The sequence below is a fragment of the Scatophagus argus genome, chromosome 20, assembly GCF_020382885.2.
Source record: "Scatophagus argus isolate fScaArg1 chromosome 20, fScaArg1.pri, whole genome shotgun sequence".
Taxonomy (NCBI): Eukaryota; Metazoa; Chordata; class Actinopteri; family Scatophagidae; genus Scatophagus; species Scatophagus argus.
Window position 1 is genome coordinate 19,205,453 of NC_058512.1, and position 27,889 is coordinate 19,233,341.

At 41.0% G+C, this 27,889-nt stretch overlaps 1 protein-coding gene across 2 annotated transcripts; it reads left to right on the forward strand.

The window, feature by feature from the left end:
• On the forward strand, positions 1–27,185 carry crb2a (crumbs cell polarity complex component 2a). 2 transcript variants are annotated; one of them, XR_006841916.1, is made up of 14 exons: positions 1–334; positions 10,843–11,535; positions 13,593–13,788; positions 14,699–14,838; positions 15,725–15,895; positions 15,989–16,102; positions 17,589–18,542; positions 19,679–20,253; positions 21,418–21,583; positions 22,158–23,028; positions 23,143–23,259; positions 23,716–23,842; positions 24,071–24,345; positions 25,658–27,185. XR_006841916.1 is itself a non-coding variant. In XM_046375931.1 (13 exons), the coding sequence occupies exons 1-13, from the start codon at positions 268–270 to the stop codon at positions 24,290–24,292; spliced, it is 4,413 nt and encodes a 1,470-aa protein (XP_046231887.1). In that variant the 5' UTR covers positions 1–267; the 3' UTR covers positions 24,293–24,703. The 2 variants fall into 2 exon arrangements, 1 of the variants encoding a protein (XP_046231887.1); XM_046375931.1 differs by lacking the exon at positions 25,658–27,185 and having other exon boundaries at positions 24,071–24,703.
• Positions 27,186–27,889: the final 704 nt, after the last annotated feature.

A 27,889-nucleotide genomic window follows, 5' to 3' on the forward strand; every position in this document is an offset into this window, starting at 1 on the left:
GTGTTTTCCTCTCGTCTCTTAGCTCTCATGGCTGATTACACTCAGTGAGTCCGGGGCAGGGAGGGCTGTCTGTTTGAGTCCAGTGCAGCACTCATTAGTAGCTAAGCATGGGCAACTTGTAGCATGCCAGCCTCTAAACACAGGGCAACAGCAACACAGTGACAATCTTGTCCACCACAAAGCATGTCAGGACTCTAGGACCTCTCTCTTCCTTTTTTCCACACATTACCTAGTGGTCCTGTACAGGGCCAAGTCAGTAGTTTTACCATGGATGTGGGAAAAATCCACCTGAATCTAAAGACAGTCCTTCTGACCATGATGATGTTCAAATGGGGTAAGTAACAGTTGTGTTCTATTTTCTTTTGTCCACAGTTAAAGGCCGATTATTTCTGTTTGTAACTGTAATTGAGTACTGAAGAGAATCTCAAGGTGTAAATCGTGATGTTTGTTTAAAGTTGGCGCTTAATCCTTTCTTCCTGTGAAAGCTACAGATTAAATAGGAAAAGTTATTACAAGGACATAAATACCCACAAGAGCTCTTTTACATCATGTACTTACTTACTGTATGCTTACCGACTCACAAAATATTTCTGCTAGCGTTTTATAATTTCTTAAATCGTCTCTGAGGATTCTCACTTTCCTTGATTTAACAGTTAAGCAGAGCAGGTCTCAGGAATGTCATCAGCACTCTCAGAGATGCTGCTCCATGAATGGTGCACAAGTGCCTTTCGGGAGGTGCTTATTGGACTAGTTTGTGCTCCCACTGTGTTAAGAGACTCAGAAAGACAAGATCTGGATGGTTTGTCCATTGTCACTTACACCAGTGATGAGGGGATTGGCTTGTATATTCACAACACTGGGAAACCATGAGCATAACCATGAGGATAATTCATTTTTATTATGAAGGTTAGGTAGAAAAAGATATTTTCTAGATTCTTAAACATAAGTAGCTGGTGTATGATCTGACCATCAGTGGTATTTTTGCCCTCATTTAAGATTTATTTCTGTTTTTTTACTAACCCTTTCTATTACATTTGACACATGACCGGTTCAGAAATAGAGGCAGCGCTCATCAGTCATGCATACTCAAACGGAGTAAAAGTGGGGCGAGATCGGCAGAGAGGGGCTCATTCAGAACTGTTCAGAACGAGGAGATCATATCGCATCCAGAAAGTTGCAGTTTAGCCTTATAAATTAATGTTTGCATTAGGCAGCGAACTTTGGCCTTACAACTCAGCAATGAAGTCTCTGAATTGTATCAAAGCATAGCATTCTCATTCTGTTTAATGTCAGGTTAACCACATCATATTCAAATGCTTGCAACACATTGTATTTATTGTATTTTGCAGGTAGTGACATCATCTAAGTGCAATTTATTAGATTTTTTTGCCATAAAAAGTTCTTTAGTTGGTAAAATGGCACACACCACCGCTTCTGGTATGATGTGTGTCTTCTCCAAGCTTGGGTCCTCCACCAGAGGTCTGGGAGTTTAGGTTCTGTGCAGTATCTTAGCTGTTCCTAGGACTGTGCTCTTCTGGATGGAGACCACCGATGTTGGATCTGGGATCTGCTGGAGCCATTCTTCCAGTTTGGTTGCCGCTGCCCTCCACGACCCGATTACCACTGGCTCCACTGTTGCTTTTACTCACTGCGTCTTTTCTAGCTCCTCTTTCAGACCTTGGTATTTTTGGCCATTTTCTTGGCCACTTTGTTATGGTGTTACATGTACGCTGGTCCTACCGTCATCTTACCCTGCTGTTATGTGCTGAATTGTCTCAGGGGCATCTTTGCACAGCCTGAACAGGGGGGGTCCTGTTGTGGTTAGACCCCAGCCACCACTGACCTTTCTGACCTGTTCTTGCGATGTCATGATTAGCCCCTTTGTGCTGTCCTTGTGTACATGCCATGCAAGGGCTTGTCTCTCCATGATGATTTGTCCTCTTCCTCCTCATCATTGCCAGGTTTCTCCTGCCTGAGGTGTTCGCTTAGCAGTTCATCTCTAGGGGGACATCCTTCCTGATGTATTCCTGGATCTTTGTGGTTTCATCCTGGACAGTGGCTCTGACACTAGTCATCGACCTCCTGCGTTCCGTTTAGTATACGGTCTGGGCTTAAGGTGAAACCCTCTGTGCCTCCTGAGGAGCTTCCTTGTCTCCTTGTCACTCTGATGACTGGCAGGACAGTGTGTGTGTGCAATACAGTGAACCATGCTGAATTAAGTAGAGCACTTTTCTAGAACATAAAACCCATGGTATCATGGGACATTTTGGTTTATCAACATACGGTGCTTGTGAGTGCTTATAGCGTATGCTATAATATTTCTTTATTGCCTCAGTCTTTTACTATATTGCTATTTCTGTTGTTTGAATGAACACCCAGTAGCTACAGTGGTGAATATTACAAAATAGTCACCTCAAAATCATGTTTGGGGTGAGGACAGGTATAAAAAATAATGGAAAAAGTTATTCATTAGGAAAGCACAGACACATTGTATCTCTGGATTGTTTCATGTTTAATTCAATTTTCAATTCAGTTTCAATTCAGTTTATTTATATAGCGCCAATTCACAACAAAAGTTATCTCATGACACTTTCCAATTAGAGCAGGTCTAGACCAAACTCTTTAATTAAATTGTAAAATAGAGAGAGCCCAACATTGTTTAAATGAACAAGTTCGACGGTGTTGGGGTTCATATGTGACAATCAAAACAATTTGCTGCATATTAACATCTTGGATGATGTACGATGGAGAACAGGGATCTGACAGGGTCGGGGATCAACGGGGACAAAAGAGATAGAGGACCAAATGTGAGGCAAGGTTAATGCAGACAAAGTACCGTCCAAAACTTACAGGACGACTTCTCTATGTTCACCCCAAAGAGCTCTCTGCCAGCCACCTGTAAAAGTTCCTCCTCAAATAATGTGTTCAGTTCATAGTGTCAAATCTAAATAGTAACAAACAAATATTATACAAATGATGTCTCTTTGCATTTCTTTGCCATTTATTAAAAAAACATCAATGCATCTTGTGCTTAAGATTGTGAGTACTTTTGGAGTACCAACAATTTCTGTGTGAAGGATTCTGCCCTTTGAAGAATTTCAGGGATCAGGGACACTTGAACAGTCCTACAGAAAATAAAAAAATAGATCACCTGCTAATGTATCTGAGAGGTCACAGATTAAGGGAAACAGATTAAGGGATAATATCACTGAGAGTGGGAATGTGTCTGACAGAAGAATGCTCTGTTTGGATCTGTGTGTGAAAGGCAGTTCTGTGAGTGTGTCCACGTGGTGGAGTGTGTGTGGCAGCTGAGCGTCATTGTACAGTTGATGGCAGACAGTAACTCTGTCACAAAAGCCAAACTTTTAAACTTTGATACTAAAGCGTAAAGCGTAATGTACTTTTGACAACCCTAATAGAGAGGAAGACAGGAAGGAGGAGAGGGGGACATGTATGACATGCATCCTTAAAACTCTCCTGTCAGGGTGCTTGGGCTGGTGCTTTACTACCTGGAGCTGCATCGAGCCAATGAGACGCCTGTGCCCCCGGCTGTCATTGTCTGATCTGTCTCCTCTGCGTCTGATACGTCCAGGTGTCTGAACGGTCAGGGTCAACCTCGTGTGTATTCTGTGGATTACCATTCAGAATGTTCAGGTGTTGTGTGTGTCTGCCTGAGGTCATGCTCCAGTTAAAATCTGGATCAAACAGAAGTACAAATGAAGAAAAATATGCATCACATCTGCAGTAGAACTATTTTTTCCCCCTCTACATGTTGATAATGTATTGATGTTGATAACTGTTCATTACAGTTACAGTTTCCAGATTATTAATATAAAATATAACCAGATAAGACTGTTGAAATTCACAAGCCACCATGCACTATTATTTCCACCTTTAGCAGCTGCAACATCAAAGTGATGCACACAATCCAGTCATATAATGCAATACATTAGTATGAAATGAGTCATTTTGTATAATAAGTGCTTTTAGTACTTTAAGTATATTTCAGTGTTACTACTTTTTTACTTTTCCTGGAGTAAAATTTTGTACACTGAGGTACTTCTTCCACCACTGTAAGAGTTTAAGGACTCTCTTTATGTCAAACAGTGGATAACAATATTGTAAGAATGTCTTGTGTATAATACCCAGTTCAGCAATGGGAAATATGACTGGGATATGAAGATGGAGTCAAGAAGAGGTTCGACTAGCTTAGCATAAAACATGAAAAGCAGAGCCAAACAGCGAACACAATAACACAAGGTAAATATTGATGCCAATTAGCATCACAAATTGTTTATTACTTTAATACTGTTTGGACTTGCACTGGTTATTAGTACAATGATAAAGCAAGGTGGAGATTAAGTTCTGCTGGCCAAAGTCATTATATTTATATCCATATTTGTACTACATCAGTTGCCTTAAATGAACTTTTCTGTGTGAACTGTTCTAACAGTTTAACTGTTTTTGTTAAAATGACAGAAGATGAAGAGTCTGTGAGAGAGAATATGGTGACAGAATAGACCCATGCAAGAAGCCGAAGCTTGAAGATGTAATCTGTGCAGGTATCCTGCCACCAGGAGATTAGAGGAGCAAGGGGATTGGCCCAAAGAGGCCAGAGGGATTACACCATGGAAAGGCTCTGGAGGTCAGGGAGGCCATCAAACCTGCTTGGGTAAAAGAGGGGAAGGAAAAGTAGGATGAAGAGTAGAAGTGGGGGGTGGATGAGGAGGTGCTGGAGATGGTGATTAAAAAAAGGTGGCTGTGCACAGTGAAAACCAATACAGAGAGAGAAGGAAAGAATGAAAAGTCACCAGCAAGATTACACATCTACATACAAAGCCAGAAAACATTACACTGATATCACAGAAAATTAATATTAAGGAAGTAACAAAACAAATAACAAAGATTTTATTTTTTTATTCAGAATGAATTGGAAAGATGGAACCTCATGTTAAAAATTCAGATATGGTTGAAACATGCTAACACTGCAGATTTAATATCTTGAAGGAGCAGATGGTGCAGTTCAGGTATTTGCACCAAATAATATTCAAGTCAGTTTCTGCTGTGCCATAATTAGGTTGGATAAAATTTTGAAATGTTCCTCCTTTTATTGCAGTAAGTGATAAAAAAGGTAAAAAGTGATATTTTTGGTTACATTAAATAATGAAAGAAGTCACACCAGAAAACAATGCAGTGAAATGAAATGAAATACAGTAAAATGGAATCTCACAAGCGCAATAAAACATGCACATGAACAAATACATTATCTCACATGAACAGATCCTATTTAGATCCTACCTATTTATAACCATACCTACAAAAGAAGTCCTTGTACACAGATTTAAACAAAACATAGCAGTGTAGGCAGCTGGAAGACATAGGAAGGAGGCAAAGAATGGGAAAAAGGCCCAAAAGCTGCCACCACACACAGTGGAGTTTCAGCTTGGCAACCATTAGAGGAGATCCATGCTCTCTCACAGCAACTCTGCTCTCAAAACTGAATTCTGTTCACTACAACTGACCTCACTTTTGACAATTCGGGGGTACAAACCAAGAGAGACACTGGTACAAGTTTTGCCTGAAACTGAAAGATGTTGTGTTTTCAATACCTTAGGATGAGACCTTTACATCTACAGAGGAAGTGGTTCCTCCTTCACAGAGACTACCATGTTCTACTGCCATGTTTCTGCAGTAGCCCAGAAAGAACCAGAGGGGAGGGTGAGGCGAGGGACGTTCAGTTCGTTGCAATCTGTAACCAGATAGGTGGATGCTTCTGAACCCTTCACACTGGACCTGTAAACGGTGAATTCCGTTACCATGTGTAGACATGTTTGTAGGAGAAAGGACCAAGAGCTCACCCTTAAAGCACACTACATCAGAAAATATGTGTTGGCAATGATGAAACATATGACCTTCTAAATGAACCTCTGTGTTTTTGGAGGGGTTTTTTGTTGTTGTTGTTGTTGTTGCTGTTGTTGTTCAGCTAGCCTAACCCAGTGAATACATAAAGATGGGTGACACCCAAGCTTGCCGTGAAGATGGCCGTGCTGATATCCAGGATGTTTTCACCTCACTTTCGTACAGTATGAGGAAGCGGAGACGCATCATCCATCTTAATATATGTCAACGGTATATTGAGAGCTTCAGCCTCCTGACAGTGGTTTGGCTTTACTGCTGCTAGCATCCTGTATTCTTGATAGCTTGTGGTAGCAGCTGATGTCTCTGTGGACATCACTTGACCAAGTAATGTAATTAATCAAACACAGGGGTAAATCAATGAAATCACAAAATATGGTTGGAATAAAGTCCTGAATACACTTGTCTCTTCATAGCACATGATTGGACGTTTCTCTTTCCTTGTTTGACCCAACAGCACTTAAGTTTCTTATTAAGCAAGCAAAGGATCACCTTCTCACTACATTAACATGTTTATCCTGGTTTCCTTATTACATTAAGGGGACTTGAACTTAATCTTGAAACCTGCGACAGCCAACTGGGACTCCTCTAGCCTACAGGTGGCTAAAAACTCTCCTGCAGGCCGCTATAATCTGTAAAGTTCAAACACAGTTAGTGTCCACAGTTCAAAGTGAGGGGAGGACACACCTCAACCAAAAGTGGAGATGACAGCAACCTTCTGCTTCTAATGGGTGGAGCCAAGCCAAACTTTATAGTTACATTTACCTGGCAGATCTGAGACCAGCTGCCAAAAAGCGTACACATAATGTTAAATCATGGGGTTATGGGTTACGTCAATGAGGTGCTAGGATGACTTTTGATGCTCGTTGCCTGTGGTACTTTTGTGAATTAATATACTTACATCATACGTGGTACATTTTAAACCGCAATAATTTTATATTTGCTACTTGAATTTGCCCCTATTGGATTAACAGTTTAGTTGAGCTCCTTTAGACATGCTTTAGTGCCATAATCAATCTACTCATTCAGGTTCCAATCAGCTTTTATTATAATCCATAATCTCCACAAAGTTATGGAGACTATTTGATACGCCTTTATTAGTTTCACAGTGGGCAAATTCTCAGGTGATCATGACAGTGTAAGTAAGGAGAACAGGATATCACAGACGCTGATGGCTAACAGTGTTAGGGAGTAACTAGTTACATGTAATCATGCGGTTGTATGGTGTAGGACAATGTAACTAGTTACATATAATTAGTTACTCCCACATTTCTGGACAACACAGGTCAAAAAAAACATTGGGACAAACACCATCAAGAGAAGGGTGGCGTTTAGACGACAACTTTGTGTAAGTGGTCAGATTTTGAGCTTTTTTGAGTTTTTGATTGTTCGTCTTCTTTATAGATGGAATAGAGCACATTGTGTTGTTTAAACTATATATAGAGATTTAGTATCACAGGATTATTGAAACTATATAACTGATTTAATTGTTTGTCATGGCCTGTGGAAAGCCTGTTCTTGTGTCTGGCTGTAAGTATCGCAGCCTGGTTCTTTTTTCTAGTTTTCTTAGACAGGTTGACAGTTGTCTTAGTATTAGTATTAGAGACATCAGGATGGTGTGTGCAGGACTGAGTCAGTGTCACCAAGCACAATAGTGAAGCTCATTAACAAATTTTCATCAAAGTTTTGGGACAACAATGGAGCTTGTGACAGAGGAAGACGACACAGCAGGCCCATATCATGCTTTGGACAAACACAAAATTGAGAAAAAAAACGGTTTCCAAGGGCATTCAGGACCAAATGGATTTTCCTGAATGTTCTATAGTGTACAAAATATTTGAATCTTTTAAGTTCAATCATGGAAAAAAAAAATACAGATGCTCTGATGTTGTCCTGAGTTAGAGTTGGCTATGCTTGGTCTTAAACTTCACTACACCCCTGTAAAAAGAAATAGGAGTTTAAATTCAGTGTGATTAAGGTTTGCATTTTTTTTCTATCTCTTCACTCATGTTCTAACCTCCTCTGCTCAGAATTACAGGAAGATAGTTGTGTGAAACAAATTTATGGCTTTCTGAAAGGGTCAGAAAGGAAAATAAAAAGTCTTATCTTTTGTGTTTATCTCTGTCTCGTTCTTGAAAGTTCAGCGATAGCCAACCTTTACAAAAATAACAAAAATAACTGTCTTTCTCTCTACTATTGTAGCTCATTAATTATACTTTCTCTCTCTCTCTCTCTCTGCCTCCCCCTTTTCCCTTCCATAACCCCCTTCACTGTTAATATCTTCCACTTCAGTGAGACTTTGGAAACAGGACACTGATCAAAGTGTTGGGGGCTGGGAGACTGGGAGTGGTGGATGGGGTCTTTTGGCCAGCGAGTTTAGATTGGCCTAATAAAAGGAATTTGGACTGATTCCACAGAGACCTCATAGCATTGGCTGGCGAGGGGAGACAAAATATGTATTGTAAATCCTCACTAAACTACCCACCCCACCCCCCCCTTGAGAATTTCACATCCACTTTGTGAAAAGACATATAGAACGGCCCTATAAGAAAGAGAGAGTGGCTATTCATGGGGAATAATGCACAATAGTTATTATTTGCACTGACTACAAGATAAGTGAGAAAAGGAAAACTTATCTAATAAAAAAGAAATGACTTATCCAACAGAAGTATCAGCTTTGCGGGCTGACCCAGCATTTTTTAAAAGTGGAACTTGTGTCTCATGTGACTTTTTAAAACAGAGCTGAAATCCCAGACAGATTGTAAGACAGTGGGCCCAAGGCCACACACTATAGATAACAGAGCTTTCACTCTAATGTTCTGTTGTTGGGTCCATCCATCCATTTTCTATGCCTGCTTTATCCATCAGGGTCGTGGGGGAGGGAGTGTGGGGGTGGAGCCTAACCCACCTGACAACGGGCGAGAAATGGGGTACAACCGGTTCACCCAGCCGACTATCAGCATGATGGTTCTCCCTTGTGAGCCAGGTCCTGCTCAAGGTTTCTTCCTGTTAAAAGGGAGTTTTTCCTTGCCACTGTCTGCTTGCTCGGGGGTTCAGGCTCTGGGTCTCTGTAAAGCATCTAGAGACAATTTTGATTGTATAAGGTGCTATATAAATAAATAAATTGAAAATTGAATTGAATTGAACCTATACTGATCCCCATTCAATTGCACTCCACAGATATTATCAAAATATTACCAAAATTGTTAAATGAGACCTGTATTCCTGAATGTTAAGACGCAGGCTTACCGTTACTGAAGACTAGATGGATTAGAATAAAGTGATAATTAAATGAGCTGGTTGAGATTGAAACCAACAGATAAGAATCTCACCCAGCCATAATAATTGATCTTTCACCCAGAGACTTAAAATAATAAATAAAGAGGTCTTCATGGGAGAAAAAAAATAAATGCAATGAATAAAAATTAAAAAATAGCCTTTAAATATATACCCAGAACATCTATTTTTGTATTACATTTATATTCGACATTACAATATTAAACATATTTCAAATTATATGTATAGTAAAACAAGTGCAAGTGGCCTGAAGCTCACCTCATGTAAAGACTGCATTTTCATTCCTATTCCTAACACTTGTGCCTCTGAACATCAGTGCCAGGCTCTCCACAGACTCTCCGTCTTTGTAAACGAAGTGAGAGCAGATTAGTGGGAATGTCAGAATGAATAAGTGGAACGGGTTTAAAAGCAGGTGGCCTATTTTAGTTGCACTTGGTCATTACAGTTCACATCCGTGTGCCGCTGATAAATGGAAACAGGTACACATGTCCAGTGCTTCACGTCAAGTCTCATCTGTGGTTCCACAACAGCCCAAGCTACCTGTAGGTCACAATTCAGGACAGTAAATTAGCAAGGTTACATATCTACATATCTATACAAGTCATATAGGTTAATTATAATCTCTGTCAATATTTCCCACCGTTACAATCAAATGAATTTATCCACTACAGAATCTGTGCTGCAATATAAAAACAAAAATATCGGTGATTGTCAAATAGTTTGATTTGGATATGATTTATGTTAACTATTCTAAGTTTTTTTAAGAGTTTAGAAGGGAGTTCTAAATGCATTGCTCAGAAATCCTGATACCTTTTGAAAGATTTTTAATCTATTTGTCTAAGGAAGTATGATATTTTCCGCTTTGCAAACAAACTTCCCTGCATGCTGTGTGATTCCACACAGGGTCATCAGCTCAGCACTGATAGGATCTTGTTTAAAGTTATGATCCTTGAGGTTTCATTCTTGGTAACGTGTGGCTACTCCTGGTAACATGTAATAGTCAGACCACTTGACATGTTGCAGGTGTTCTGACAAACAATAGGAGAAAGAGCCTCCTGTTAATTGCTATCGCAATCCACTTGGACTTTAAATAGCCAGACAAAATAGTCTGGCTTAAAATTCTTTTTTTGACACAAGGTTGGAGGAGTGGCTTATGATTGGATGGTCGCCGGTTCGATTCAAAATTCAAAAATTTGGGTGTGGTGGAGAGATTAATGGGAAAAATGCATGTGTGTGTTTCAATCAGTGCAGAGAAGTAATTTCCCAGTTTGGGATTAATAAAGTATGTGTGTATATATATATATAATTCATCCGATTAGCATAGTATCTAGTTGACCACAGTACCCTTATAGTCAATGAAGATAAGTTTGGAATAACAAAATGGAGTTTGAGTGAATGAAATGAAAGCATTTATTTATTTTATAGTATTTTCATAGCATTTCATATTTTGAGCCTGGTTCCCGAGTGTACATGAATTTTATTGCATGTTTTGCACAATGACATAAATAAGAGGACATTAAAAACCACAGTTTTTATGATTCGTGTGCAAAGTAGATTGACACTGAAACACTAACATTGCCAACCCATAGTGTAGACCTCTCTCACCATAACATTTCATCTGTTTTTCAGGAATCCTCTGCACAGCCACATCCGACAAATGCTTGTCTGCACCCTGCCAGAATGGAGCTTCTTGTGTGGATACCATGGATGACTATGCCTGTATCTGTGCCAGAGAGGGGGTCCGATACATGGGCAAAAACTGTGATCAGCTCTATGATGCCTGCTCCTTTGCTCCATGTGAGAACTGCACTAGCATCCCTGGAACCACAGAATACCACTGCATCTGCCTCGAGGGACTAACAGGTGATAACTGCACAGAGGAGGTGGATGAGTGTCAGAGCAACCCATGCTCTGAGCCCCGATCTCTTTGTGTGGACCAACTGAACGGATACTTCTGCAGATGTCCGGCAGGGTACGGAGGACGGGACTGCAGGACGCATGTAACTGACTGCATCGATGAACCCTGCAGGAACAATGGGACTTGTGTATTACAACCAGAGGGCTTTGAATGTCGCTGTGCACCAGGTTTTGAGGGAAAGACCTGTGAGGAAAATGTGAATGAATGTTCATCAGAGCCCTGTCAGAATGGAGCTATCTGTATAGATGGAGTGGCAGAGTTCCACTGTTTCTGTGTGCCGGGTTTTCAGGGATATAACTGTGAAATTGACATTAACGAGTGTGCTTCACGACCCTGTGAGAACAATGCAACCTGCATCAATGAAAAGGACCACTATGAGTGCGACTGCTTGATGGGCTTTGCAGGTAAATTCAAAACATACACACACACGCTACCATACCCTACTTTTGAGAGGACTTGAACTGGACATAGTACTGTGCACGGTGGTGCAGTGGTTAGCGCTGTCGCTTCACAGCCCTTCTGTGTGGAGTTTGCATGTTCTCCCTGCCTGCGTGAGTTTTCTCTGGGTACAATCCCAAAAACATGCACATTAGGTTAATTGGCTACTCTACATTGCCCCTAGGTGTGAGTGTGAGAGTGTGTGGTTGTCTGTCTTTGTGTGTTGGCCCTGCGATTGACTGACGACCAGTCCAGGGTGTACCCCGCCTCTCGCCCGTAGTCAGCTGGGATAGGCTCCAGCTCCCCCGCAATCCTGACGGATAAGCGGTATAGAAAATGGATGGATGGATGGATGGATAGTACTGTGCAGAAGAAAGCATGGGGAGGGGAGGGTTGTACTTGTGACAATGTAAACAATAAAACCAATGATGGTGTTCTCCTCAACTGAGGAGGATATGTTAGCTACCTTAGTTAGATAGCTTTTTGGCCATAAAAATAGTTCCCACATAACCAGGAATAACCAGGTCATCACTTCTGGAGGGAGGCACTGCTGATGAGTTTTCAAATGTATTTCAAGAAGACATGGATTAAAAATACAAAGATTCTGCCATGTGCACTGTTCCTGGTGTATATTGAAACACAATACACCTACACAAAGCAAAAACAGTTGGAGAAAAGGGGGTCAGTGGGGGCCCACAGCTTTCTCAATCTTTTTATCTGGGCCCCATAGCTGATTATTTCAGCTCTGGGTTATTGCCCCAAAGTACATGCTCAGATTATGTAATATCCTATTCAATCATCATCAAAAGCAAAAAGTGTCAGTAATACTGTCCCTAGTCAGAAGTTTGCAACAATGAACTTTTTCAGCATATAATATTTATTCATGCACTGGAACTTATATGTTGATTTTCTAAACATGTAATGATACAGTTTAACATGATCTACGGTGTTTCAAGTACCAAGAAATCAAGGGAAAACATGTAGTGAAATACAGTAATATTACCTCGCAGTGTTTCAGAGATAGAAACTCACTCTGCAATGTGTGTTTGTTTTTGTTGAAAGCTGTGAATCCAAAGTGTTTAATACTAATACATATGTCATCATTAATCATCTCCTCAAAGAACACATCAGCAGCGGCAGAAAGACTTTCTGCTCCCTGTCAGCGTCGACTCGTTCCTGTTCCTTCTTCTCGTTCCTCACCGCCATTTGTTAATTCCGAAGTGTTTTGTTTGTTCCTGATAAACAGGGCACGCGGAGTATTTTAAGTGCACAGTAAGATGTTTTTAGTCAGGAATCTTATCTACAGCTCAGATAAAGTGTCATGCAGAGTGAGAGAAAACACTCCATTCTTGTTTTTTCTTACGCTCCTTTCTTTCTCGGTGAGCCTGCTCTGAGTCAGAGGAGCTTCGTGTTATCTGCGAGTGGTCTGGTCAGATCAGCGCCGCTACATTCCCCTGTCACTCTGTCAGTTCAGAGAATGTTAAGAAAGGCTTTTATCGTCATGGGTATCTAGAGACCAGAATAGACACACTGATACAGACATTTGGACAGTTTAGCGTGGTTGGTATGTTGATTTATAAAAATGTCACTGATCACATGACTACAGTAGCTACATTTAATTCAATTTTCAATTCAATTCAGTTTATTTATATAGCGCCAATTCACAACACAAGTTATCTCATGACACTTTCCAATTAGAGCAGGTCTAGACCAAACTCTTTAATTGAATTGTAAATACAGAGAGCCCAACATTCCCCCTTGAGCAAGCACTTGGCGACAGTGGCGAGGAAAAACTGCCTTTTAGAAGGCAGAAACCTCAGAGCAGACCCCGGCTCAAGATGGGCGGCCATCTGCCTTGACCGGTTGGGTTGAGAGAGGGAGAGAGAGAGAGAGAGAGAGAGAGAGATACCTGATATGGAAACATTTCATTATTATCATCATCATCATCATTGTCATCACTGCTTTAATATTTATCTCCCAGTACTTTCTAGTGTAACATCCTAACTTTCCTGTTCTCCACCAGGAGTCAACTGTGAAACTGAAATAGATGAGTGCGAGTCCAGTCCCTGCCGTAACGGAGCTACCTGCCACGATCTGATTGGCGTGTATTCCTGTGAGTGCCTGCCTGGGTTTGACGGCATCGAATGTGAGCTTGATGTCGATGAGTGTGCCAGTCAGCCCTGCCAGAATGGAGCTGTCTGTCATGACATGGTGAACAGGTAGGCCAGTCCCTCACTCACCTCTGGGGTGGTGTGTGTGTGTGTGTGTGTGTGTGTGTGTGTGTGTGTGTGGCTAACATCTTTGTTTTGAGTCACTATTGGCTAGAGGACTTTTTAAGGATTCTAGAAATACCTTCAGCAGAAAGAACGATTAAGCTACCTTCTTCACATGACAAAAATGATGGGGTATTCATTTTTTGGAAAAACTTCTGCTGAGCCATGTGACTCCAAAGTAATGCTAAAATAAGAGAGGAATAAGCTGAGGTTCTTTTATACCATTATTTAAGTTACAGTCTCTGATAGGAGAGTAGAGTCAAAGTTAAAATCTAAAATAGAGTAAATTAAATCTAGGCTGAGAATTTGGCCTCTGCTGGTCATTAAGAGTAGCTTTCTCAAAATAATCAGCAACCTTGTTTTGAGAAAACTTATCATTGTGAGAGACTAACTCTTTGTTTTTGTTTTTTTTTTTTTTGTTTTTTTTGAGATACTAAGTCAGTATTTCAAGAAAGGATCTTTCACACTGGCAATGCAGAAAGGGGCCTATCCTGTTTCCTGCTAATACTGCTAATACTATGCTAATACTATATATATTTTATTAACAACATCCTCCTGCAACAATCAAACATGCCCAAAAATATTTCACCTCACTGCCTCCTTAAAGATATAAAGATTGCTTAAAATCACCAGACACCCATCAGAAGTGAACGATGACTATTCCAATGACATGACAGGTAGCCACTTTTCATTAGCTTCAGCTTTCAGCCATTGTGGTGGTCACTTGGTTCAAACAAATTTAATTCTATCCAATCCAAGTCTCATTAGGGCTGTGAGGAAACTCTTAAAGCAGTTACTGCTCATTGTCGGAATTCAGATATCCTGCTGTATAAAAACTCAATTGTGTCTTTTAAAGCTATGAATGCGACTGCAGCGATACAGGATTTGAGGGCGATCATTGTGAAGTGGACATCCCTGAGTGTGCCTCTGATCCCTGTCAGCATGGTGCCACATGTTTGGAGGGAGTGAACGGATACTCCTGCCTCTGCTGGCCAGGTACTGAACTACACGCAGCACACCAAATATTTCTGTGCTTGAACACAAGCACATGCGAGTTGGTAAATGAGCTGACTGGGCTGCTCTCCATGTGCCTAAGAACACCTTAAGAACAGCATTTTTAAGGTATAAAATTGAAACTTAAAGAAAAGAAGGTTCCAGCATATCCATGGTTTGCAGGAAATGTGCAATGCCAACATTAATCGTGGTGACGCTGCATTCACCAGAACCGTGCAAAAGTGAGTTGGAGTACTAAGTATTGTTTTAGTATTGAAAATGCAAAATAACAAGTTTCTAAAGCAGACATGTTGATGTTGGACAGGTAATATTTATCATGTTAACCATCTAAGTTTAACATTTTAACATGCAAACATTTGCTACTCAGCAATAAACACAGTAGGACAGCTGATTGAAATGGCCTTTGTGTGGCAGGTACAAACAGACAAAAGTATCCAGACATGCCTCTTTATGGGGATGTTTTTCAGCAGCAGGGCTGGGCCCCTTTCTTCCAGTGAAGGGAATTCTTAATGCTTCAGCATACCAAGACATTTTGGACAATGCTATGCTTCCAACTTTGTTGAAGGCCCTTTTCTATTCCAGCATGACTGTGTGAATGCCATAATCGCTTTAGACTTTTTGGTGTGGGCACAAAGTGGTGGACCCACTGACCTGTTCAGTATGCCAGCATGGCTTTAAACAAAACGATCACAGTTTAACACCAGTATAATCAGAGTTGTACAGTCCCACAGATTTGTCCCTCTAATGGAGTGTGATGATGGACCACTGTCACAAATGCTCTGCCATGAAGAAAGAAATGCATCAACCAAAGATTGTGCCTCCTACTATGACACAGATAAGCCTACATTTTCTGTTTTGCTTTCTCCAGGTTATGAAGGACCAAACTGTGAGACTGATATAGACGAGTGTGCTGAACAACCCTGTGAGAACGGTGGGGAGTGTTTTGAGCGTTCAGATCCGTCTCACTGGGAGCTGGACTGGGAACTCAGCTTTGCAGATGCAGCTGGATATATCTGCCAGTGTCAGCCAGGGTTTGCAGGTCAGCCACACTAAAGAAACCACTCTGCAAATCACAGTTGTTTTGCTTCTTTTTAAATCTTCTGACAATCATCTAATTTATTTTCCATTATAGGAGAGAACTGCTCTGTTAATATTGATGAGTGTGAGTCTGAACCCTGCCAGAATGGAGGTTCTTGTAAGGATAAGATCAATGGCTATGCCTGTACATGCTCTGATGGGTTTCTAGGTGAGTCTTGCTCCTTGTAATAAGCATTGAAGCATGTTATATTCAAGAACATTTGAACAAAATATGTGTTTTTTTCAGTGGCAGTGCTTGCTGTCTCAGTATAAGGGATTTTAAATTTTCTGCTATTATCAGGTCATCAAATGTACAAACAAGGCCCAAAAAATAAAAAGAAACCAACAAAATATTTAGAGTTAATGAACTAACATAACATAAGATAAGATAACTAACATCAGCAACATCAACACACTTGACACTTAACACAGAAAACAAAATCAAAATATTTTTTTCAATAATCTCCAATCTTTTAAATATAATATTGTAGCGTCCCTGCAAGAATGTTCCATGGTGTTAATGTTGATAGAGTTGATGTTAATGTTAGAGTCAGATCAGTTAGAGTTGAGAGCTAGGAGTTTTATGGTTTCCTACGGTCTGTGAATGCATGTGTGGTTGGATGTGAGAGCGAGGGGGCGGGCTAGCTGAGGAGAGAGAGAGAGTGTGCTGGTGAGTGAAAGGGGGAATAAAAAAAGAGAATGAGGAGAGAGACAGACGGTTGTTTTGTGGGACCCCTTTTTTTGTTTTTTTTGGTGTGGTTACGGCCGACGGTAACCGACTTGTTCTTCAATAAATGAAGGTTTGCTGAACAACTTCTCATCACTCTTTACATGTCCGGCCGGACGTTACAATGTTATTATATGTTATAATATTATAATAAGAAGAATAGTTTATAATAAGAATTTTGAAAAGAAAAAACAAATAAACAGGACAGATCACAAAAAAAATCCTCAGTTACAATGTATGATTTTTAATTGAAAAAACTGATTTTAATTACAACTAAAGAAATCATAAATTACAAAAAAGGAAACCCTCTATTTTTTTTATTATTATTATTTTTGACACTACCCACATCAACACTTGGTTTTTGTTTTTAAAAGGCAAGGCTGATGATTAGTCACACAGTTGCCATGAATACACAAGCTGTTTGTTTTTTACTCAGTCCCACGTAAACCATAAACCATGAGTGCTTCCTTAATGTTTTCTTGTCTCCAGCCATGTTTAAAATAAAAGTTTTACATTTAAAATAATGATACAGTGTTGAAATCTTTTTACCAACATAAAAATACTACCCACTGCTCCTCACAGTAATGAAAAGCACAACCACCTCATCATATGCACTCTGTCAGTTCTATACATATTTTAGCTTTGCGTATGGTTTTTGTGCAACAATGGGGCTTAATCTCTGCAAATTTAAAAAGTTCCAACTAAGGATTTAGGTATTTAGTGGGAACCAGTGGGGCTAGAGCTGAGTCACAGAGTAGGGAAGCACAGAAAGGTGGATTAATACATGGTGGTTACTGGTGTTTTCATCAGATTCACTGACAGTAAGAGAAAGAAGAAAGGAGAGAGAGATAAAACAATGCTGACATTTTTTTCTTCTTCAAAAATTTGTCAGCCCCCATATCTAAACCTTAGTGTTGTTTCCCTGCAGGTGATCTGTGTGAAGTGAACATAGATGAATGTGAGAGCCAGCCTTGTCAAAATGGAGGCTGGTGTGAAGATGGCAGGGCGTCCTACACCTGTCACTGTCCAGAAGCAGAGCCAGGTGAACTCCCTTGGGGAGGTGATGTCTGTGATGTGAAACTCTATGGCTGTGTGGACCATGAATGCCAGAATGGAGCCACCTGCCATCCGTGGCTGGAGGGTGGAGAACATGGTCATACATGCTTGTGCCCTCATGGTTTCTATGATGAGCATTGTTCCACGAGAACAACATTCTCCTTCTCCACTCCTGGATTTGTTCACATCCAGGTTGTTCTAGAAGAAAGGACACGGAGGGAAGTTGAGCACCATGTTCACCGTGGTTTTGGGGTACAGCTACGTTTCCGGACAACTATACCCAATATACTGCTCTTCTTTAGGGGAGATGTGGACAATCACCTCCTCCTGGAGATTGTGAACGGTGGTCTTCATGCAAAAGCCTTTTCTGAGGAGTCTGAAATGGATGTAACATTTCCCGGTCTGGTTAGTGATGGAGACTGGCGAGATGCTCATGTATTTATATATAATGAAGGTCTGGTATTGATTCTGAAAGGGCCTGGCTGTGACAGGGACGGATGCAGAGTTGTAGATGGCGGTGCTGATGAACCACCTTTTGAGCCCTCTGAAGCTTTCACTCAAGTTTATGTAGGTGGAGCACCAGAGGAGCTTTTAGACTATTCTCTAAGTGGTGCAGGCTTCATTGGATGCATGGAAGACCTGATGATTGACTCCAAACCTATCCTACCCCAAACACTACCTGAGGACCAAGGCCATGAGCTGGGATGCAGTAAGACTGAATGGTGTAAGCCTGACCCCTGTTATGGACATGGACGCTGTGTGGACCTGTGGACTAGCTACCAGTGTGACTGCTACCGTCCCTTCCATGGTGAAAGCTGCGCTGATGGTAAGCACTTTTACAACACAGGTTTGAGCACAACATCACAGCAAGAGGATTTCAGATTCGTGTCTGGCTCTGCGCCCTTCTGTGTGGAGTTTGCATGTTAAAAATATGTCAATACAAGGGAAATGGGTGGAGACATGGGGGGATGGTGAGGCATACACTGATCTGCCATATCTTCTTCACCCTTGTGTTGCTTTTGGTGTGTAGTTCATCTGTTGGGGTGGGACAGCTTAGCCTTTTATCATTCTCTCAAAAGTGCATGAAGTCTGGTGATATCATGTAAAACCCAGCATAGCTTCACCCAGAATACCCCTGACTATAACTCAAACCACTCAGAGAAATTCAAAAACTCAAATGTGCAGGTGCAGCAGAGTTTGTTCATGGGAAACCAGAGAGGAATCATGTCAGAGGAAATATGCTAAATTCCAGCTGCTTCTCTCATTAATATGGAATTAATTCAATTCAATTCAATTTTATTTAAAGTGCCAATTCATAACACAGTAATCTCAAGAAAAAACAAACAAACAAAAAAAAGAGAATCAGAGAGAAACAGGTCCCAGGGCAAAACCCCACACTGAGTAAGCATATGGTGACAGTGGTGAGGAAAAACTTCCTTTTAACAGGCAGAAACCTCAAGCAGAACCAGACTCAGTGTAGACGGCCTTCTGTTGTGACCGCCTGGGAGGGAGAGGGGGGAGAGGAGAGACAGGGAGATGGAGAGAGACAGGAGAGGGGGAGATAGAAAGAAAATGGAGAGGGAGAGAGGACAGACAGGGAGGATAGAGAGAACAGTGCAGAGCAGGAGCAGCAGGGTCCGGGCAGGGCCATGGAGAAGGTTCTGGATCCAGCAGCACTATCAGTGCAGTAGGCAGGGCCATAGAGGGCTCAGGATCCAGCAGCGGTACCAGGCCTCAGGAGGGCGGGGTAGGAGAAATAGAGCAGGTCTAGACCAAACTCTTTATTTCAGTCTTTAATACAGAGACCCAACAGTTAGCCAGCAGTACTTTCAGCAATATTTTTTCTTTGTTATTTAACACCTGCAGAAAAAGTTTTGCTTTCCCCAAGTTTGGAAGAAAATTGAAAATACAGAAGTCCTAGTTTTCATATGATTAATCCAAACTTCCTGTCTCCTCTGACAGAATTCCCTTCATGGACATACAGCCACGAGGACACAGCGAGTTTTAGTGCTTATGATGTAGGTAAGGGCCACGGAAGCAACTTCAATGTCTCCTTCTTCCTGAGGTCATTAAGGCCAGATGGGCTCCTGTTCCAGCTGAGGAGGCCTACAGAGGAAGAGGGGGGAGAAGTCTACTTCTCAGTCTACCTGGGGATGGGGAGGGTGTTTGTCAGCTCTCTACCCAACAGTGCCTCACTGACAGCTCCCATATTTGTGACCACCGGTGAGAAGCAGCTTCTGCAGGTGGAAGTCCAACATAGACAGGTGATCTTTGAGCATGCAGGCCTTCGCTATGGAATAGGTGAAATCCCTGAAGTGAATATTAACAGTGGGGATCAGGCCTATGTAGGAGGTCTTCCTGGAGACTTGAACTCTGATCTGTGGGGGGGGCATTACAAAGGTTGCCTGCAGGACCTTCGCTTAGACTCAGTGCATCTAGATGTGGATGCTTGGAACAGCTTGGATAAGGAGGAAGTGTATTTACCAGGGGATGCTGAAAATGTGAAGAAGGGCTGCATCAGTGATGATACTTGCAAGGTAGGAAATAATTCATTAGTCTACTTTGTTCCCAACAGTTGTACTGTCACAACAAGTCTTCTATTAGGTCATATGACGAAAATGTCAGTTTTGAGAACAGGACATGAATATCTGTACAACACATTTTACTTGACTGCAGCCCTAGTTTCTGTTGTGATGCAAAACAAAATAATTAAACAAAGTGATTAAATCCATTTATGGTCAAAAGTTAGCTCTGCATTTTTTCTAAATCAAAGTGAGAGTCCAAAGAAAATGTTCATGGCTGGGACAGGGGTCTATGCACCTGTCCTCACCATGATAAATCATCATCACAAAAGTTATCAAGATTTTCTCAAGATTAAACTCAGTTGGCACTCACTTGGCCAAAAGACTGAATTTAATTCTCAACCAACTTTTGTCAAATGAAATAATAACATATTTATACATTATTTATCTGCTTCGATTGACTATTTAAAAGCAAACTCCTCTACAGATTTAGCAGAGAAGGTTCTGCTCATCGTGGTAGCTCTCAAAGACCCTGAGCAGCAACAATAATTCTCTTGAATAACAAATGCAGTGAGTGTATCAACAGAAAAATAATGAGAAGTGTCAGGATATACATCATATCTGTGCTCCACCCTCTATGAAGAGGACTGGATGCCACAGCTGCTAACCACACAGCTCATGAACGAGCCATTCAGTGAACGCATGTCTGGTTTCAGTGCTGTGACCAACCAACACTGTGCTAAAAAATATCTCATTTAGACATAATTCTTATTGATCTCGTGTAACAGCAAGTCTAGCAGTGGGTGTAACCACCGTAGAAGTTCTTGAAAATAACTGAAAGTTCTTTCACTGTACTGCTGTGGTATACATGCTGTAATGGTGCCTACAAACGTGTTTCCTAAGAAGGACTAGATTTGCCACAGTGTAAGACGTGTTCCTCACAGTGACCAAAACACATACAGAAACCACAGCCTGTAATAGGACTTCTTGGCCATATTTAGAGCAGCCTCTCTGACCATGTCAGGTTGTTGTCAAGCATTCACTGGTTTTGAATACCTGTAAATAGGCACCATAGTTGACACTTTAAAACTTTAAAGCTTTACAACAGTTGTGCAGATTGTTTCCTGTTTGAGTTCTTTGGGGTTAGATGATATAAAATCTCAATGCTTCCCTCGGCAGATGCAGCCTTGTCAAAATGGAGGAGAGTGCACCATCACGTTCAACGACTTTACATGTTCTTGTCTGGAGGAATACACTGGGAAGACCTGTGAAACACGTGTGTGGTGTGTCAGCGATCCTTGTGTCAATGGTGGCCATTGTGTTGACCTTCCTGATGGATATGAATGTAAGAACATCTGCATAATTTTGCAACTGTGGCTAGAAAGAACTTAGTCATACAACTATTCTTTGTGCAAAAATAATGCCCTCATCTATACACTATATCCAATTAGTTGTCTTGAGTGACTGAAATACTTTGTCTAAAGATCTTATTACTTCTGATAAACCTTTTATGCATTTAAGCAGCATGCAAATAATAATAATGTTTAGCAGGCCTAGTAATGATTTAAAAATGATCACATCCTAGGAATATACAGTATATCACTAAAACTTGGAGTTGCACTGACAGTTGCATTGATAAACTCTGGAGAAAACTAATTTGTTCGATCCGCCCAAACCCAAATCAAGGTCACAGAATTACACAAAACAAAGACATGATAAATTCAGCTATTTTCGCAGGTGAAGGGAGTTCATTTTGGTGAAAGTTCCTGGTAAATGCCAGAACTCAGGCAAGAGTGAGTTGTACAGATCTGGTAACAGATCGCTACTTTGGGTGAGCAGATACCCTGAGTTAACCTAGTTAAATGGCGATTAGTTCTGCAACAGAGTAATGCAAATCAATTTCTTAATGTTGTTCCTAGGTGTGCACAATGCCACATTTGAGAACAACCCTGTGCACTACAGTGCTGGAGGTTCCCTGTCTGAACCTATCTCTAACATATACATGGAACTGAGGACTCGTTCAGAGAATGCTGTGCTCCTGAGAGCCTCTTGGGGCACTGACCTTCTGATGGTGGGTCTGCTGGACTCTTCAGTCCGGGTAGAGATCCACATTGGCAACAGTGTTGAGACACTGATATTTACAGGAGTTCGTCGAGTGGCCGATGGGAGTTGGCATCGTGTAAACATCTCAATGGCTGAGAAGGAACGCAAAACCTCTGCCTGGGTCATCACTGTGGATGGAATCACAGACACCAACAGCATGCCAGAGCACACCGGAAGCCTTCATTTTCTTAATGAGAAGGGGGCCACGTTGGCCATTGGAGAGAGCTTCGCTGGCTGCTTGGGTGCAGTAAGGGTTGGAGGAGTCTACCTGCCTTTTGTGGATGACTACAAAGCCCCACAGCCATCTCAGTTCCATTTAGATGGAAAAGCAACGATTCGTTTAGGTTGTACCGGTGACCCTGTTTGTGATTCAGATCCTTGTCTGAATGGAGCCACATGTGAAGACCTCTTTAATAAGTATGGCTGTACCTGTGACTTGGGTTGGGAAGGAGAACAGTGTGAAACGGACACTGATGACTGTGCGTCTCAGCCCTGTGTTCATGGAAACTGCAAGGACTACTTAGCTGGTTTTGAGTGCCATTGCCAACCCGGATATGCTGGCACGCTTTGTGATGAGGATATTGATGAATGTGAGCATCACGCCTGTGAACATGGAGGCACCTGTCAGGACGGCCCCAACATGTACACCTGTATATGTCCCAAGGACTACAGAGGGCCTCTCTGCCAGTGAGTATTCATTCATCCAACTGTTTACTGGTATTTGTGACTTCAGCATACACCATCCACAAAAGCAACACAAAATAAATAATAATAAATAAGTTTAATACCTTTTCCACCAAGGTGGGACTATCCTCCAATGCAATGTGGTGAAGATGTCCAGTGTGCAAATGAGGGTATCTGCAGTGATGGGCTATGGGGAGCTAACTGTACATGCATGCCAGGTTTTACAGGCAGCAGGTGAGCTCACTTTTAAAATATTTAACTCTTTTTTTTATGTAAATTCCCAAACCTTGTGTATTAGAATGCAGTGAATAAATGCACAGTATTTCTGTCATTAGATGACTTTCAATCAAAACAGTGAAAACAAAGGAAGTAGTCTGATGACATAGTGAAGGCTGTCTTCACAGTTAAACAACCACTATTGCTGATGAACATCTATCTGACAGAGCTGGGACATAAACGTTGCTGTTGAAAATTTTAAATGTAATTTTGCTTTGCTTTAAGCTGCACAAACCTCCAATGTGTTGTGGTAGAGGTGAACATTTCTGAAGCAGATGTATAAAAAAAACCCCCAAAAGTTATCTGCAATATTAACTGTAGTACAATAAAAGTAATACTTTTGAGTGTCAAAATGTCTATCTAAATTGTTGCACAGTATATTTCTTATGTGACTTGTATTTTCTGTCTTGTCAGATGTGAAATGGAGATAAATGAGTGTGAATCTAACCCCTGTCGAAATGGTGGTTCCTGTTTGGATCGATTCAACATGTTTGTGTGTGAATGCCCACCTGGCTACAGTGGTCCAATCTGTGACATGAATGTATGTTTGCTACACTTTTCCTCTTTAGTGTTATCATATGGGTCAAGAGTTGTATGTCTTACACTGGTTGCAAAAACAACATCAAGCAAACATCTAAGCACACATCCAATAAACTAAATAAAAGATAACTGGACCATGACAATTTAAAACATACTGAAACTACAAATTCAAAAACCAGAATACCTTCTTGACATTTTGGTCCAATCTCTGCCCTTTGTTTCTTTGCAGAAACAAGCCCATCGACAGGGAATCCCCTGGCTGATGGTTGCCATCCCACTACTGTGCTTCTGTGTGCTGATAATGATCATTGGTTTGACCTTCATGGTGCTCACAGCGAGGAAGAAGCGGCAGTCGGAGGGCGCATACAGTCCCAGTGCTCAGGAGCTGGCTGGGGCTCGGCTGGAGATGGACAGCATGCTCAAAGTCCCGCCAGAGGAAAGACTCATCTGACATAAAGGCTGAGAAATTAAAGGTGTTGGACAGGATCTGAGCACTGCAGGCAGGTGCGCTGGACTCAATATAAAGCTTTTAGATGCTCAATACCTGAGCTGAACTGAAGCATTGTTGTAGGATACAGCCCTCTTGTGGTGGTGACCACATACTGACCCAGTGCTGCTCTGTCACCTCACTAACAGAAATGTGTTAATAATGTAGGTGCTGTGTTTATGACAAAGGGTGTGTGAGTAAACAGCCCTGAGACCTTTGCATCTCAGAAACTCATTGACATGAGTGAGGGAACAAGGAAGCACAATTGTGCTATACAATATGTATCGTATATACACTGTATAAACAAAAGTACTGAGACACACCTCTTTATGGGGCTGTTTTAAGGGGTTGGACTTGGCCCCTTACATCCAGGGAAGGGAAATCTTAATGCTTTAGCACACCAAGACATTTTGGACAATGCTATGCTTCTAACTTTGTGGCAACAGTCTGGGGAAGGTCCTTTTTTCTATTCCAGCATGACTTTTGCCCAGTGAACAAACAAGGTCCATAAAGACATGGTTGGATGAGTTTGGTGTGGAAGGACCTGACTGGTCAGTGCCTGACCTCACAAATGTTTTAGTGTATGAGTGAGCAAATTTTCCCACAGAAACAATCCAAAATCTTGTGGAAAGTCTTCCCAGAAGAGTGGAAGCTGCAAGGGTGGCCCAATACTTTTGTCTATATAGTGTAGTCTTAGACATTATTAGATATCAAGGTCTCAAACAGCACCCAGCATAGTCAAGACAATACACAGGGGTATAAAGCTGCAGTTCCTCTGAAGGCCACTAGGTGCTGGCTCTCAGAAAACTGAGTTTGTTGAGTGATTGGAAAAAAGCTCCAACCTTTCTAACAGAAAGGCCAGCACAATTTATTTTTCAAATGACTTATCATGTGGATTTTATTTAAGTCATAACAACTTAAACAGAGGTACAGCGGATAGTTTGTTTAATTAACTGTTAACCTGGTTTCACATGGTTCTAAATTCCTATAAAAATTGATTGAAGACACTGGAGATGAATTTATTGAATAAATGATGAGCTACATAAAGAATGTGACTTAAACATCTCTTGTCAGACAGTTGAAATTATCAGCTGTGTGGAGCAATAAGGAGACTGTGACTTTTCTCATATTATTAATACATGTAACAAACAGAGAAGTGATATTTCAAGCATGTGACTTTTAATGACTTAATCACTTTGTTGTGTTCTTCTCTTCTGCAATTGTTTAATAGCACAGACTGGCTGGTGAATTGGTTTTATGAAAGTGTTTATCTCCATGAACCAACTACTAATGTTCACGTAACAGCAATGTTTCTTCTTCTTGTTACAGTCTGTGATATGTTGGAGCTTGCAAGGCCACAATACAGCAGTTAGGATCAGAACATACTCTACGAAACAACTAACCAGGATAACGCAGACTGCATCAGAATATCGGTTTGAGAGTGCAGTTTCACAACCGTGAAACTTCAGATGGGCAAACTGACTTCTGGCTCCAGTCACTGCTGGAATTAGAAACACATCCTGCTTAACCTTCAGTTTAGTTGAACTTTGTAAAACTGGTCAAAGATTGAAAATAATGGCCTTGCTCTTTGCAAGTATGTATTTGTACATTTGGTGTGAAAGCAGGGTGAGGTTCCAGCACTTTCAGTTCAATTCAATTCAGTTTATTTATATAGCGCCAATTCACAACAAAAGTTATCCCATGACACTTTGCAATTAGAGCAGGTCTGGACCAAACTCTTTAATTAAATTGTAATACAGCACTTGGAGGTCAATCCAATCCAATCCAATCTTCTCAGGGTGACATCATAGAGACAGACATCATTTATTGAATCAATAAGTTCCTCCCCCTTTAAAGGCAGTGTGCAGTGTATTATGGCACTACAGTTTGGAGCAGGTTTGACAGGAAAACTCATCTATGAGGAAAACTACAGCACCTTAAAAAGTCACTGAAAAAAAAAAAGATAAATTATCTTATGCAAGGGATGCCACCCCTGCTTACCATGAAATGCAAAGAGGAAAGAGTAAGCCACTCAGTGGTATTAGATGGGACTCGTGGGGCAGCTTGGCTACTGAAATCGAACATGCATGAACTGGTCCTTGATGACTGGATAAGTCGTGGCCACCTCAGTGTTTCTCACTCTGGATTCTATGGTGTGATGAATTCCAGTCAGTCTCAGCACCGCTGTGTTGAAGTGGATCATATTTTATTGACAGTGCAGATGAACAGAAATTAAAAGGAAGTTCTGGAATTTGTTAACCTGGACGGTGTTCTCACATTTTTCTCAGTTATTTCTGTCGGTCCCTTTTCTATAACATTTTACTCACCTGTGTTTCAGAGATTTTCTCCAATGAGACCAATGTTGTTCGAGCGTGAGCTTTATACAGCTTTCCAAAATGACCTGAGTGAACTGTAAAGTGGATTCGCTCAGGCACATAATCAAGCCAGTCAGCAGGTGGTTCGGCCATGCTGATGAGAACAGTCCAATCACTAGAGGGATGTGTTCGGAATCAAAGACAAGCATTAAAGTTGAAGGTTTCTGCAAAGCTGCGGGAGGCTTTCAGAGTTGTTCTTGCTGGATTTGTGGCCTGATTAACTTGTTAGGGGACCCTGGGGGCAAAAGTTTGACCTTCCACCTGTTGCCCTCCATGTATTGGATATGTGTCCTGCACACATAGCAGGCATGGCGACCTTTTTTATGCACTCAGAAAGAGCAACCCCTACTGCTCCACTGAAACTACCTGGTCCCATGATTTCTGGGAGTCAGACATTGATCTGTGGCAGTTTGATTAAAGATAAGAAATTCATTTAGGAATCTGCACAATACAATTGTAGAAGAAAACACAAGTGTGTGTTAAAAAAAAGAAAAAAGAACCAAAAAAAAAAAGAATCTCCACAAGTCAAAGGAACGCACAGCAGATGTTACAATTTAAGGCTGTGGAAACCCATTACAAAAACACACAAAACATGGAATGCATATTTTGAAAAGATATAATTTTATTTTAAGTTTAAGAGCCTTTTAATATTGTTTTGTTAACAGCATCAGAGTCTAATTTTCCATGTTAGGAATCCAGCAGGTTGTACAGTTTACTCCACAAGTTTTTCTTAGCTGTTTCTCCTTGAGGAGGCAAACTTTAAATACTGCAACAAAATAAACAATGAACTCATTAAGAAGACCTACTCTGAAGTGTAAATTTGAGAGGAAAAAAAAACAAAAACAACATGGCATATCCTGTAACACCATGACATGAAAAATGTGATGTACAGTTTTAGTTTTTTTTTTTTATTTCTTAAACAAACATGATCATTTAGTTAGAATGTAGTTCTTGGTTGCATAGTATGTCACTGTTTTCTTTATGTTTTGTTTTCTCATGTGCAAAATCTATGATATTTTATTAATATTGCGTTATAAATATGTAATAAAGTGAAACGGCTTCTGAAGTATCGTACCTTCTCATTATTCATCTATTATCTACAACTAACGCTGTTCAGAGTCACGGGGGGCTGGATCCTACAGGCCGTCAGTCTATAACACATATAACACCTATAACACATAGACAG